This window comes from Sturnira hondurensis, unplaced genomic scaffold (assembly GCF_014824575.4).
Source record: "Sturnira hondurensis isolate 20B ecotype Veracruz unplaced genomic scaffold, ASM1482457v3 Scaffold0004525, whole genome shotgun sequence".
NCBI classification, from domain to species: domain Eukaryota; kingdom Metazoa; phylum Chordata; class Mammalia; order Chiroptera; family Phyllostomidae; genus Sturnira; species Sturnira hondurensis.
The window spans coordinates 145,999-161,483 of NW_028077156.1; the positions used below are offsets into that span (position 1 = coordinate 145,999).

The following is a 15,485-nucleotide window of genomic DNA, read 5'->3' on the forward strand; positions in this document are numbered from 1 at the left end:
ATCTAAATACACTGTTGTAATAGGTAATGGTACAATTAATAGGTAGGTCCCTCTGCTCAATTAATACTATCTACCCTACACATATAATTTTAAAGATACAACTTTAATTTATGATTTTCAATTCTTTCATTCTTCAATAAAAAATGTGTAACTTCCTAAATCTGAAAAGCTTTCTGCAGAAATTTTAACTTTCAGAGGCAACAAGCCGTACCTTCTCAGAGTTGAGGAGAAGATGTCCGTTTGCTCGCACAGCTACAGGCCATTTGTCACTTTACAGGTAAATGTTTAAAGACAGAAAAATAAAACTTAAAGACTGTGGTTAAGGCTTAACATTTTGAGATAAATGCTAAAAGATTCATAAAAGTTTGCTCAGACAAATGTACAAGAATGTTTACTAGGCCCTGTATGTAACAGGAAACAAATGAAAACAATAAAAGTGTCCATTAGCAAAGGACACAGTATAAAAACTATGGTACAGGCATACAGTGAATTACTGTTAAGTATTTAAAAAACATAGGTAGGGCTATATATGGATTTGAAAAGATCTTGGAAATAAACATGTACATGAGAAAACATGAGAGAAATAGTATCTACAATATTGCATCTTTGTATAACTAAAACATAAATAAGCAAATAAGCACAGGTAACTGATGCTGGTATAATTGGCAAATCCATACCCTATACAATAGCTTCATATATATTTGAAGCCATAAGATGCCCATGTCAATAGGCAACAAATTTAGTCCACATCTTTTTCAACACTCACCTTTGTTCTGGCCACATAGCCACATGATTATACAGGTAATATGAAAGATGATTAGGAACAAGATCCTTTCCAGAGACTCGAAGATCCACAGGATACCAGAATTCAAACTCTTGCTTTAACTGATCTAATTTTTCCTTTGGGATCTGAGTCTTAGGAAATGGAGACTCCTTAAAGAAAATATAATCCCAAACTTCCTTGGTCATTTGCTGCGGTCTATATTAAAATAAAACAAACAAAAACAACAACAACAAAATAAATAAACAAATTTATAATTTTTTAGAATCATTATTTCAATCCAAACATGAAGTAGGAATCTCTCAATGTAGTTAGAGTAATAAATGAGGACAATGGATTCCCATAAAAATGAAGGATGAATAATAATAACAGAGGAGGAACTATTTATTACTTTTTCTCAGTTCAATTGTTAGAAAAAGCATAACAAAATTCTGCTAAATGAATTTTTAAAATATATTTTATTGATTATGCTATTACAGTTTGTCCCATTTTTTTTGCTCATTATTCCCCTCAGCCCTGTACTCCCCCTCACCTACCCTCATTTCCTTACCTTAGTTCATGTCCATGAATAAATTAATTCTTATGAAAACTAAATATTAAAAGAAAACCTTTAATACATAAATCAAAAGATCACATATCTTGCTAACAAACTAGACTTCTTTCCCTTCTCCATTTACCAACCTTATGCCCAGTGGAGACTCTGCCTGTCCACGCAAGTCCCCCCCCTGCAACAGGTGGGCCACAGTGTAAAATGCCATGTAAATAGTAGAATCAGAGAGTGATTCAATCAGCCACTGTTCATCCCAAGGCAAACGCGTGCCTGCAAGATAAAAAGAAGAAAATTAATGCACAAGGGACCTAAGAGACACTTCATCTATAAATCTACATTTTAAGAATATATCTACTGCATTTACAAAGCTGCTTATAGAGGAATTTCTTAAATTTACTTGAATAATTAATAAAAATAAAATGGCAAACAAAGAGCAAATTGGATGAGAGAAAGCATTCTTCTATCACCAGGTAGACAGATCATAGAGGACATGAAATTCGTTCCCCTTACCCTCTAACTGGGAGCTCTCGCTTCCAATTCAGAAAAAAAAAAAGAAAATTACATAAAAGCATTAATTTGCCAGTCATTCAAACAGAAAAATCTGAAGTTTGCTTACCTAAACCATAAGTTCTTGAGCAAGCATGTTCTTGGAGCCAACCTAAGGTAGCTTCAAAATTCCTCCTGGTCTCCTCACAGAATCTGAAGAGAATAAAAGATATGGTCTCTCTCTTCACCTTGACTATCTTCCATGTTTCTCATCTCCTTTCCCTTCCCTCAAAACTTCCCCCCATCTTACGTTTCCAGATTCTTCAAGCACTGGGATGTCTGCTTTTTCCAGGTCTCTTCTCCATAATCCAAGTACCTGGGAGTACACAAATTGATTAGAAAAAAATAAAAGCCAAAAGGATAAGGAGAGTGACTGTGAGAAATTTCTTCTTGCTATACGAGAGACTAACCACTGGTCACACAGGGCCACAACGCATTCATCTGACGATCTGGACATGACTTGTTTCTCTGGTTCCATGTAAATAAATGCATCTCTCTAAATGAAAGTAAATAAAAATGTATCAGATATTACATCAAGTCAATCTTCATTCCACAAGGATAATACAACTTTTGAAAAACGCTGTGCCAATAATCAAAACCGCACATTTTCATTGTATCTTTCTTCTTCCCAGGGTAAAGTTATCTGACTATTTTCTATACAACACTTGTGTTGGAAAAGGTATGTATCATCATTAAATGGATTGCCTTCCCTAGGTAGAATAATCCTCCTCAGTGGAAAAATCAAAGCTCAGTTGTTTCTAAGCCTATGGTTTAAAGGTTAGGTTGTCTATGACATCCTTTTATCCTTGTTATAACAATATAAATAAAATACAAAATTAAATGCATAAACTTGTTTTAAATGGATGCACAAAAATTAAAAATACAAAATATTGTTCCTAAAGACTTATAGTGCAATGAAAAATTCCCACTAGAAAACTGACCGAGAATATTTTTACCAAATATAAGTATCTCTTAATGTATTATAGTCCCAAATTTACTAAGCAAGGATAATCTTTTACAATAATATTCAGCATTATTATTCATAAAATGACTCATTGCTCTGTGTTCTTAAATGCAATTCCTCATGCTGAACAACTAGGACTTTCATTTAAAGACAGTGAATTAAAAACAGATATTTAATTTTGTTCCCTCTCAGAATTCGAATAAAGAGACAATAGAGAGGTTTCTTTTTTAATGGCACGAACCTACAAAGACAAGAAGAATGGGAACAAACACAATGTCCAACAAATGTGGAAAACTAAGAAGCAGGATGAGTGCTATTTAGCAGACTGAAGAAAGCTAACTGAAGGCTAAGTAAGCAGCACAGAAACCCGCTGAGCAATCGTTTGCGAAATCCCCAAAACTCAGGAAGTGGTTGCACAAGACAGTTCTGAATGAGGGAACCTGAGGACTTGAAGAGAAGGATTGGTTTTGTTAGTCATAATTATATTTTTATTATTTAAATTTTCATTCCCCCACTCATATCTCAATTATGGTTCCTTCCTATTCCTTTTTCTGCCTGCTCATTTTCATATTCCCTACTCTCCTATGTACACAAACTCCTCCATTGCTGCTGCCCCTTCTTATTTAATATATTTTATTGATTATGCTATTATAGTTACTCATTCCCATCCACCCTGCACACTCCCTCACCCAACATTCCCCTTTATTTCATGTCCATGTCATACGTTCTTTAGCTTCTACATGTCCAACACTACTCGTGCCCCTCCCCCTATTTTCTCCTCACCATCTATGCTACTTATTCTCTGCACCTTCTCCCCCCTTCTCCTCCTCCCACTCCCCTGTTGCTAACCTGCCATGTGATCTCCATTTCTATGGTTCCGCTTCTGATCTAGCTGTCCTCTTAGTTTGCTTTTGTTTTAGGTTTGGTTGTTAAAATGACTGAGTTTGCTGTCCTTTCAATGTTCATATTTTTTATCTTCTTTTTCTTAGATAAGTCCCTTTAACATTTCATGTAATAGGGGCTTGGTGATGATGAACTCCTTGAACTTGACCTTATCTGAGGAGCACTTTATCTGCCCTTCCACTCTAAATGGAAGCTTTGCTGGATAGAGCAATCTTGGATGTAGGTCTTTGGGTTTCATGATTTGGAATACTTCTTTCCAGCCCCCTCTTGCCTGTAAGGTCTCTTTTGAGAAATCCACTGACAGTCTGATGGACACTCCTTTGTAGGTGACTGTCCCCTTATCTCTTGCTGCTTCTAGAATTCTCTCCTTCATTTTAATCTTGGCTAATGTGATTACAATGTGCCTTGGTGTGTTCCTTCTTGGGTCCAACTTCTTTGGGACTCTGAGCTTCCTGGATTTCCTGGAAGTCTATTTCCTTTGCCAGAATGGGGAAGTTCTCCTTTATTTTCTGTTCAAGTAAGTTTTCCACTTGTCGCTCTTCCTCTTCCCCTTCTGGTACCCCCCCTCATTCAGACATTGGAACGTTCAAAATGTCCTGGAGGTTCCTAAGCATCTCCTCATTCTTTTGAATTCTTGTTTCTTCATTCTTTTCTGTTTGGTCATTTTTTTCTTCCTTCTGGTCCACTCCATTGATTTGAGTCCCAGTTTCCTTTCCATCACTACTGGTTTCCTGTGCATTTCCCTTCATGTCAAGGAGTTTAGTCTTCATTTGTTCCTCTAGTTTGTGAGTGACTAAAATCAACCAGTTCTGTGAGCATCCTGATCACCAGTTTTGAACTATGCATCTGAAAGTTTGGCTATCTCTTGGTCGCTTAGAATTATTGGCTCTGGGGCTTTGAGCTGTTCTTGAGCCATAATGTTTTGGTCTGTTCACACCTGTTATGTATGAGGGGCGGAGCCTTAGGTATTCACCAGGGCAGGGCAACCCAGGTTGCTGCTTTGTGATGCTATATGTGGGGGCGGGGTCAGAGAGGGTCAATGGCGTTTGTTCTGCTCTCGGATTTCGGTCCCTTCTGCTGCTTCTCGTAAGCAAATTCGGCCCTTCTGGTGCTGGTTCCTGGGTGTGTGGGACTGTACACCCTCCCAGACCCTGTGGGTCTCTCTAACAAACTCTCTGTGAGCCTGGGAGCCTCTCCCATCACCTTGACCCCAGAAAGCTTTTCCAACTGGTGCTTTTAGGCTTTAATTCCTGTTGCTGGGGCCCTGGGTTACATGGTCTGTCTCACTGCTCGCTCCTCTGCCTGGTTTATCTGCATGTGAAAGTGTGACCATGGTCAGCCAGCCACCTTGCGCCCTCACTGGGTCTGCCCGTTGCCACCCCACGCCTGGGATCTGCCAACCCCACCTGCGCACCTGGGTCAGTCTGGCTACATTTTCCTGCCATCACCGCTCTCTACCAGCTGCTAACTCTACCCCTCTTACAGGTCTGACTGAGTGGTTCGTTGTTATCGGACTTCTGTACAGTTCAATTTTTCTGTCTGTTTTGGCTCCGTTTTTGTTACTGAATCTTTGTTGTCTTTAAACTTCGTTGTGTGAGGAGACACAGTGTTTCCACCTATGCCTCCATCTTGGCCGGAACTCAGAAATTTTTTTTGAAAAAGACAATTATTAACTTAGGGAAAACCAAAAGCTAAGGAAGAAAAATTCTCATTGTATACACTGTAGATCAGTCACATCCCAAAAATGTAAATACTGACTACTGCTCTCACATAAATGATGATACACCTACACCAGGAAGATGGGTGTATACTTTTCAGGAAAAATATACATGGATGTGTATAATGTTAGTGAGGAAGCCACAAGGTGGGAGGAAGAGGAAGAGTTAAATCCTAATCTTTCATAGGAGAAAGTCAACAGCTGGTGCCAAAACCAAAAAAAAAAAACCAAAGTTATACTACAAACGCTTAGATTCGAGATCTGTAAGACAGAGGGAAATCAATACTAAAATGGCTGAAAGTGAGTCTATCCAAAAAAGAGATATTTAAGAGAACCGTGGAAGGATAAAGAGGAAACTGTGGCTTTTTCACTTTAAGAAGCCTTACAGACCATTGTCTCTCTGTATTATGGGAACATATAACTGGCAAAAATAAAAGTTTAATTTAACAAGTAGTTAAGTAGCTTAATAGAAGTTACAGCAAAAATGAAGATGGGGAAGAAGATAAAAGTAAAAAATAAAGCATTACAAAAAGAGAGAATTGTAACTACTAGCCTCAAATAGCCAGGCCAGAAGCATGTTCCAGTACTTTTGTATGTGCTTTGTACTGTCTACTTTAGAACACTACTTTCATCAATGTTGCAGGTAGAAAATTCAACTTACATGAATTGCTAATAGGTCTATTTTCTGCCACAAAACTATACACTGTCTTTAATAAAGCTCACAGTTTTACTACAGACTCATTGGGCTAATAAACACTGTAAAGTATGTCTATTAACTAAAAGCTTTTCTCGTAAAACAGACTTCAGAGGATAGCCTATCACGTACAATGTCAATCATCTTTTTCTGAATGTTCTTCTTTACGTCTTGAACCTTCTGTCCTTTAAATCCATCCACCAACATTACCTTAAAGAATGAGAGTGAGGAAAAAACACATAGAAAATAATTAAAATTGTCTTTGTGTTCCCTCCCCCAAACTTTTCCCTAACTAAATTTACTTTCATCCCCCAACCCAATATATTTTTATGTTGAAATGTATCACATAACCATAATTTTTAATTTTGGTATAGCGTGGACAACTAATATTTATAACACACTTATTTTTCTTTTGTATAATTAGGATAGGTGTCAAGAAACTGATCAGGAAGAAACACTTCCTTTCCATTTCTCAGTTTTCTGTGTGGAGAGAACTCCATGACACTAACTCCCCTCATTCCTGGAGATTTTGGGAGAAGGAGCTGACCATATCCAGCTCAGCCCCACTTAGGTAGGCTTCTCTTTCCAAATCCACCTGTTACCAACAAGCATTCCCCTTTGCCTGGCCATGTGATAAACTTAGCTCTGAGAGGAAGGTCTACTGTTTTTCAACTCTGCCTTTTACTTAGTGGGGAAATTTAATTCTAGAGCAAAGTAGTAGCTTGCCATTGTCAGAATTCTAAGCCATAATCCCCTTTCCAGCTGAAACTGACCTCCCTCTACCAGACTTCTGTGTCTCTCAAACAGATTCTAAGCAAAAGACACAAGTTCTTTTTTGAACTTCCAATCCTCTAACATTACCAAAATGCTTCATACCTATTCAATTCATCATTATGAAATTATACTTCTTAATCATTATGATGCAGTGGTGAAGGGTGCAAATCCTAGAGCCAAGGTGCCTACTCTGGATCTCAGTTCTGTCACTTGCAGGCTACCTGGCTGATCTAGGGTAAATTACTTAATCTCTTAGTGCCTCAATCTCCTCATCTGTACAATGGGGAAAATAGTGCCTACATCATGAGGTTATTTTGACATTTAAAGAAGTTAATGTGAAAGTATAGGTACTGGCTTTTATTATCACCCAAAATGTGTAAGTCACTTTAAAAAGACATAACCAATTCTTTGTTATCTAGAAAAATGACAGTAAAGGTAAAAATTTTTTAATTCTCATTTACGTCCTCAAATATCTTCACTTTAACTATGTATGGTGTCAGATGGGTACTGGACTTATCAGGATGATCACTTGCTAAGGTATATAAATGTCCAGCCAGTATGTTGTACATATGAAACTAAAATAATACTGCACGTCAACGGTAATCGAAAAAAATGTTTTAAATCTTCATAACCTTAGCTGAATTTTTACTTTCTCTGACCCAGTCTTCTCTTCATGAAATGGGGTATGGTACACTAACATGTGCACAGTGACAAAAAAGGAGGTTCAGATCATGTTTGTTGTGGTCACCTGGTATTTCATGGTCATTAACGAGTGAAGTAATGACCTGAATAAAACTGCTTACTTAAAATACAAAACTCTTAATTTAAAGACCAAAAGAAGGGAAAAAGTATTGTCCATGCAACAGACCTTTGGAGTTTATTAAATAATAGAACTAACTAAATATCTTCTCAAGAAATTCATTCTTTAAGAGATTTCTACAGGGCACAAACATGTAATTTCTGTAAATATTATTATCACCCCCCCAAAAATTTTTAGAAAGTTTGCAAATAGAAGACTCTCTTATTAATCTCACATCAGTCTGCCATAGGTCAGTATGTGACTGAAACTATATTGAATTTTTCTATGTAGTTTTTAATCATTAAGAAGAAAATCACAGAACATGGAGTAAATCAAATAAAAATAAAAAAATTATTACTTACACCATCATAAAACCCTTTTAGATATAATTTCTCTTTTGCTTCTGCAAGCTTTTCTCGGTCATTCTGGCTCTGAACTTTCAACTCATCACAAATGGTTACAGCAGAGAGATTTCCAAAACCAGGGATTTCAATGACTGGCACCTGCAAAAAAAAACAAAAACAAAAACAACAACAAATGACATCAGGAACTTATTCACCCTGAATGAACATACACAAAAAGAGCATTATCCCTTTTTTTTTTTGCCTCTTCTATCCCATCAAGTCATTTCAGATTCTATGTATCATCATAACAGTACCACGCATTAGGAAGTCACACTCACACAGTGGCTAACAAACATCCTGGTGTAAATCTGTCTTCCTTCTCTCCACAGGACTGACCCAAATCTGTACAGCAACCCCCACATTGTCCCTCCCTTACTACACATTTACCTGCCCCAGCTCTCACCCCTACATTGGCATCAAATCAACTAAATAACTAACACAAACTAGCAAAATTGTGTTAACAACTAAATTTTCGAAGGGTCTTGATTTTGGTTTCTAGCAAGTACTCTGGATTTTTCATGAGATATATTTGCTAGTAATTTCATTTTTTCTACTGCAGGAATTAGGATGAAAACATTAACATTTTGACCTTAGAAGCCTGGAAATTGGCCAAACTAGCAGAATAAGCTACATAAAATTGGTGATGCTAAAAAGCCATTTGTTTATTCCAGAATTTCAGGTACCAGGTGCTAAGAAAATGCTTATTATTACTCTTTTTCTCTCTCTTATCTTCCACAGCAGCTACCAAATTAAGATAAACTCTCAAGTAAACTCCCTCTTATATCCATACTCCATTAGTTATTTAATTTTGTTACAAGGAAAATATAAACTCTCTCTTTTCCTCTGATAAAGGTATAGATATGCATACACTGAGAAATCTCTGTACTCACTGGCTCAAATGGCAAGACCATGTCATCTCTAATTCCATACTTTGCTCGTAAGGCCTACAAAAGAATTGCAAGTTAACATTAATGATCAACACTTTATTGGTATAATCATTTAATCATTGAGAGAAGAAACCCCCAAGCTGTTTATAAAGCTATTATTTCTTCTCCTTTCCACACAGAGCAATTTTTTATCTTCATCAAATATCTCAAGAAGGAATCTATGATTTCTAAAGACTCAAAGTTTGGGTTATAATGAATAGCTTAAATGATGAAACTACACAGCCAAAACAAAAATTCACACACACACACACACACACACACACACACACACACATCACTTAAAATAAGGTTCGTATTCTAGGTTGCAATAAAAATGTGTGTATCATGGACTTCTGGCCAAGATGGAGGCGTAGGTGGAAACACTGTGCCTCCTCGCACAACCAAGCTTAAAGACAACAAAGTTTTAATAACAAAAATGCAGCCAAAACACAGAAAATTGAACTGTACGGAAGTCTGACAACAACCAACCATTCAGCAAGATCAGTAAGAGGGGTAGAGTCATCGGCAGAATGGGGTCAGGCAGGAAAGATCGGAGGACTGACCCAGGAACGCAGGCAGCAGTTGGCAGATCCCAGGCATGGGGTGGCAATGGGTGGACCCAGTGAGGGCTCAGGGCGGCTGGCTAACCGCAGTCACACATTCAAGCACAGATAAATCAAGCAAAGGAGCAAACAGTGAGACAGACCGTTTAGGCTAGGGCCCCAGCAATGGGAATTAGAGCCTGAAAGCACCAATTGAAAAGACTTTCAGGGTTGAGGTGCTGGGAGAGTTCGTTGGAGAGACCCACGGGGTCCTGGAGGGTACACAAGCCCCACACACCTAGGAACCAGCACCAGAAAAGCCCAATTTGCTTGTGGGAATCGGCAGAGGGGATAGAAATCTGAGAGAGAACTGAACAAACACCACTGCCCCTCTGTGACCCCGCCCTCACATACAGCCTCACAACTCAGTGACTTGGGTGGCCCTGCCCTGGTGAATACCTAAGGCTCCATGCCTCATACATAACAGGTGTGAACAGACCAAAACATTATGGCTCAAGAACAGCTCAAAGCCCCAGAGCCAATAATTCTAAGCGACCAAGAGATAGCCAGACTTTCAGATGCATAGTTCAAAACTCTGGTGATCAGGATGCTCACAGAACTGGTTGATTTTAGTCACTCACAAACTAGAGGAACAAATGAAGACTAAACTCCTTGACATGAAGGGAAATGCACAGGAAACCAGTAGTGATGGAAAGGAAACTGGGACTCAAATCAATGGAGTGGACCAGAAGGAAGAAAAAAATGACCAAACAGAAAAGAATGAAGAAACAAGAATTCAAAAGAATGAGGAGATGCTTAGTAAACTTCAGGACATCTTTGAACATTCCAACATACGAATTATAGGGGTTCCAGAAGGGGAAGAGGAAGAGCAACAAGTGGAAAACTTGTATGAACAAATAATAAAGGAGAACTTCCCCATTCTGGCAAAGGAAATAGACTTCCAGGAAATCCAGGAAGCTCAGAGTCCCAAAGAAGTTGGACCCAAGAAGGAACACACCAAGGCACATTGTAATCACATTAGCCAAGATTAAAATGAAGGAGAGAATTCTAGAAGCAGCAAGAGATAAGGGGACAGTCACCTACAAAGGAGTGTCCATCAGACTGTCAGTGGATTTCTCAAAAGAGACCTTACAGGCAAGAGGGGGCTGGAAAGAAGTATTCCAAATCATGAAACCCAAAGACCTACATCCAAGATTGCTCTATCCAGCAAAGCTTCCATTTAGAGTGGAAGGGCAGATAAAGTGCTCCTCAGATAAGGTCAAGTTCAAGGAGTTCATCATCACCAAGCCCCTATTACATGAAATGTTAAAGGGACTTATCTAAGAAAAAGAAGATAAAAAATATGAACATTGAAAGGACAGCAAACTCAGTCATTTTAACAACCAAACCTAAAACAAAAGCAAACTAAGAGGACAGCTAGATCAGAAGCGGAACCATAGAAATGGAGATCACATGGCAGGTTAGCAACAGGGGAGTGGGAGGAGGAGAAGGGGGGAGAAGGTGCAGAGAATAAGTAGCATAGATGGTGAGGAGAAAATAGGGGGAGGGGCACGAGTAGTGTTGGACATGTAGAAGCTAAAGAACGTATGACATGGACATGAAATAAAGGGGAATGTTGGGTGAGGGAGTGTGCAGGGTGGATGGGAATGAGTAACTATAATAGCATAATCAATAAAATATATTAAATAAGAAGGGGCAGCAGCAATGGAGGAGTTTGTGTACATAGGAGAGTAGGGAATATGAAAATGAGCAGGCAGAAAAAGGAATAGGAAGGAACCATAATTGAGATATGAGTGGGGGAATGAAAATTTAAATAATAAAAATATAATTATGACTAACAAAACCAATCCTTCTCTTCAAGTCCTCAGGTTCCCTCATTCAGAACTGTCTTGTGCAACCACTTCCTGAGTTTTGGGGATTTCGCAAACGATTGCTCAGCGGGTTTCTGTGCTGCTTACTTAGCCTTCAGTTAGCTTTCTTCAGTCTGCTAAATAGCACTCATCCTGCTTCTTAGTTTTCCACATTTGTTGGACATTGTGTTTGTTCCCATTCTTCTTGTCTTTGTAGGTTCGTGCCATTAAAAAAGAAACCTCTCTATTGTCTCTTTATTCGAATTCTGAGAGGGAACAAAATTAAATATCNTCAGTAAATGAATGGATCAAAAAACTATGGTACATATACACAATGGAATTTTATGCTGCAGAAAGAAAGAAGGAGCTCCTACCTTTTGCAACAACATGGATGGAACTGGAAAGCATTATGCTGAGTGAAATAAGCCAGGTGTTGAAGGACAAATACCATATGATCTCACCTCTAACAGGAAGCTAAACAACAAAACAAACAAGCAAGCAAAATATAACCAAAGACACTGAAATAGAGAATAGGCTGACAGTGACCAGAGGGGAGAGGGGAGGGAATTTCAGGGGAAATAAGGGAGGGATTTAGAGGAACCTATATAAAGGATACATGGACAACAACTGAGAAGGGTGGAAATGGGAGGGAGGGGGGAGGATGGGGGGTAGGATGGGATGGGAGTAATAGACAGAAAACTGTACTTGAAAAATAATTAAATAAAAAAATTGGAAAAAAAATGTGAGTATCAGAAACCTTTTCAAAAGTTTAAGGAAATCTATCACATCAACCCATTAAAAAAGAAAAATTTACATGATCATATCAACACATGCAAAAAAAAAAATATGACCAAACCCAACACCCATTCATGATAAAAACTCTCAGTAAACTAGAATAGAGAGGGGCTTACTCAATTTCCTAAAGACTATAAAAATCCTACAGCTAACATCATACTTAATGATGAGAAACTCAAAGCCCTCCCACTAAGAACAGGTAAAGGTAAGGATGTCCCCTCTCACCACTACTTCTTAACATCACACTGCATATTCTTGGTACTACAGTAAGGCGGGAAAAGAAAAGGTATATAGGTTGGCATAATCATCAACTTAGAATATCCAAGAAAAGAATAAATTTTTTTAAAAAGCCCTCCTGGAAGTAGTAAGCAATTACACCAAGGTTGTAGGATAAAAGGTTAATATACAGCCCTGGCTCGTGTGGTTCAGTGGATAGAGCAACAGCCTGCAAACCAAAGGATAGCCAGTTTGACTCCCAGTTGGGGCACATGCCTGAGTTGTGGGCCTGGTCCCCAGTAGGGGGTGTACCAGAGGCAACCACACATTGATGTTTCTTTTTCTCTCTCCTGTCCCCTCTCTCCAAAAATAAGTAAATAAAATCTTTAAAAAAATAAAAATAAAAGGTTAACATACAAAAGTCAATTATGTTCCTATGTACCAATAAATAAGTAGAATTTAAAATTAAAAACATAATACCATTTATATTAGCATTCAAAAATTAAGTACTCAGGTAAAAAACTAACAAAATATATATAACACCTATGTGAGGAAAACTACAAAACTGATGAACAAAATCAAAGAGCTAAAAGAATGGAAAAATATCTCCTGTTCATGGGTTGGAAGACTCAGTATTTTCAAGATTTCAGTTCTTCCCAACTTGACCTATATAGATTTAATGCAATCCCAGCAATTTATTTTATGGATGTCAACAAAGAAATTCTAAAGTTTACATGGAGAAGCAAAAGACCCAGAATAGACAACTGAACACTGAGGGACAAGAACAGAGCCACAGGACTGATGCTATTCAACTTGAAGAATTACTATAAAACTGTAGTAATCAAGACTCAGTGCTGCTGAAAGAACCAACGGAGCAATGGAACAGAACAGATGGCCCGTAGGTCCCCATAAATACAGTCAATGTCTGACAAAGAAGCAAAGGCAATACAGTGAGGCAAAGACAGTATCTTTGACTATTGTTGCTAGAACAAATAGACATACACATGCAAAAAAAAAATGAATTAAACACAGGTTTTGCACCTGCACAAAAATTAACTCAAAATAGATCATAGACCTAGATGTAAAACCCCAAGCCACAAAACATAGTTGAAAACCTAAATGGCCTTAGGTATAGTAATGGCCTTTTTAGACAAAACAGCAGAGAAATAACCTATAAAAGAAATCATTGATAAGCTGTTGTAAACCACTCTGCCTGGTTCTAGGAATTGTATCTTGATCCATTGTGGCTAATGGCCAGGGACGACCTTTGAAATGCGAGCCACAGGAGACAAAGCTTGTCTCTGGTAGCAAACGCTGCCTCAGTTTCCTCTCCCTGCCCCCAAAGCTTGGTCAGAAGTCAATGATGGGTAAGACCCCTCACAGCAGGGCGCAACCCAAGCCAGACTTGATCACTTGGGAGGCCTTCATGGAAGGACTCGGGGGACTGCAACAAAAAGCAATGGACTCTGGCCCCCACCCCACCCCCCAGCTTTGACATAGCCCAATCCGGGAGAAGCGCTTCCTGGCTCTAATCCCCTTAAGCCTGAATACCTGTTGGGGAGGGGTGCAGCTCCTTGCCTTGCTAGAGCATGTCCTGGGAAAAAACCTGACATCACAAAGACTTCCTGATAAACCTGTGAAATCTGCTCTGCTAAGAGTGTTTTCATTCATGTGTTAAGGGTTTGAGCAGGAAACCCTAAAACTCTGTTCCTGACAGACTCTGACTCATATTAAGACCTCAGATTTCTTTGAAATGTTATCGACTATTTGATCTTTGCTGCCCTGTATTCCTGTGTTTTAGAACCCAATAAAAGGCCCTGGAGGAAGGGGCTTGAGGCCTTTTTCTCCTCGGAGAAACTGGCTGCTGCTGGCCTCTTCCCCCTGAGAAACTGGCCACTGCTCACAGCCTTTTTCCTCTGGGAAAATGGCCACTTCTCCTCCCTAAGCAGATCACTTCATGTCTCAGTCATATGTACTCTCATCCGTGCCACATGGGGGGACTTACGAAGAAAGTCGCCCCCACAATAAGCTAGACTTCATGAAAATCAAAATTAAGACAATATCAAAAGAATTATAAAACAAGCAATAGACTGGAAAAATATTTATAGAAGATATATCTGATAAAGGACTGTTACCCAAAGTATATAAGGAACTCTTAAAACTCAACGATAAGAACACAAACAACCTGATTAAAAAATGAGCCAAAGACCTTAACCTTAATACTTTGCCAAAGGTATACAAAGGGCAAATAAGCCTATGAGAAGATGTTCCACGTCATATGTCATCAGGGAAACATAAATCAAAAGAACAATGAGATACTGCCACACACCTTATTAAAACGGTCAAAATTCTAAACACTGATAACACCAAATGCTAGTGAGGATGTGGAGCAACAGGTACTCTCACACGGTGGAAATGCAAAATGGTACAGGCACTTTAGAAGACAGTTTGGCAGTTTCATACAAAACTAAACAGATTCCTACCATATGATCCAACAATCACATTCTTTGGTATTTACTCAAAAGAGCTAAAAAGTTATGTCCACACAAAAACCTGCACATGAATGTTTATAGCAGCTTTATTCATAACTGCCAACCAACTTGTTAGCAACCAACACGTTCTTCAGTAGGTAAATTGATAAATAAACCATGGTAATCCAGACAGAATATTATTTAGCACTGAAAAGCAATAAACTATCAAGCTATGAACAGACATGGAGAAACGTTGAATGCTATTACTAAGTGAAAGAAATCAATCTGAGAAGGCTACATACTGTAAGGTTCCAACTATATGACATTTTGGAAAAGGTAACACCCTGAAGACAAGAGACAGTGGTTGTCAACAATGGGAGGATGGGGAGAGATCAACAGAAAAAGCACAGACAACTTCTAAAGCAGTGAAAATGCTCTTCATGATATAAAAATGATAGATATATGTCATACATTTGTCCAAAGCCACAGAACGCACAAAACCAAGATTAAACCCTAAGGTGAACTATGGACT

At 38.5% G+C, this 15,485-nt stretch overlaps 1 protein-coding gene across 4 annotated transcripts in view; it reads right to left on the reverse strand.

Annotated features, from left to right (window-relative positions):
• Positions 1 to 15,485, reverse strand: part of LARS1 (leucyl-tRNA synthetase 1) — a 69,343-nt gene that overhangs the window by 27,124 nt on the left and 26,734 nt on the right. For all 4 annotated transcript variants that reach the window (XM_037045915.1, XM_037045914.1, XM_037045916.1 and 1 more), the window contains 9 exons: positions 9,023 to 9,076; positions 8,091 to 8,231; positions 6,288 to 6,365; positions 2,288 to 2,373; positions 2,128 to 2,193; positions 1,948 to 2,030; positions 1,463 to 1,601; positions 767 to 979; positions 212 to 269 (listed from right to left, as the gene is read on the reverse strand). In XM_037045915.1, coding sequence (XP_036901810.1) covers positions 212 to 269; positions 767 to 979; positions 1,463 to 1,601; positions 1,948 to 2,030; positions 2,128 to 2,193; positions 2,288 to 2,373; positions 6,288 to 6,365; positions 8,091 to 8,231; positions 9,023 to 9,076 — 918 coding nt within the window. The remainder of the gene's footprint in view (positions 1 to 211; positions 270 to 766; positions 980 to 1,462; positions 1,602 to 1,947; positions 2,031 to 2,127; positions 2,194 to 2,287; positions 2,374 to 6,287; positions 6,366 to 8,090; positions 8,232 to 9,022; positions 9,077 to 15,485) is intronic.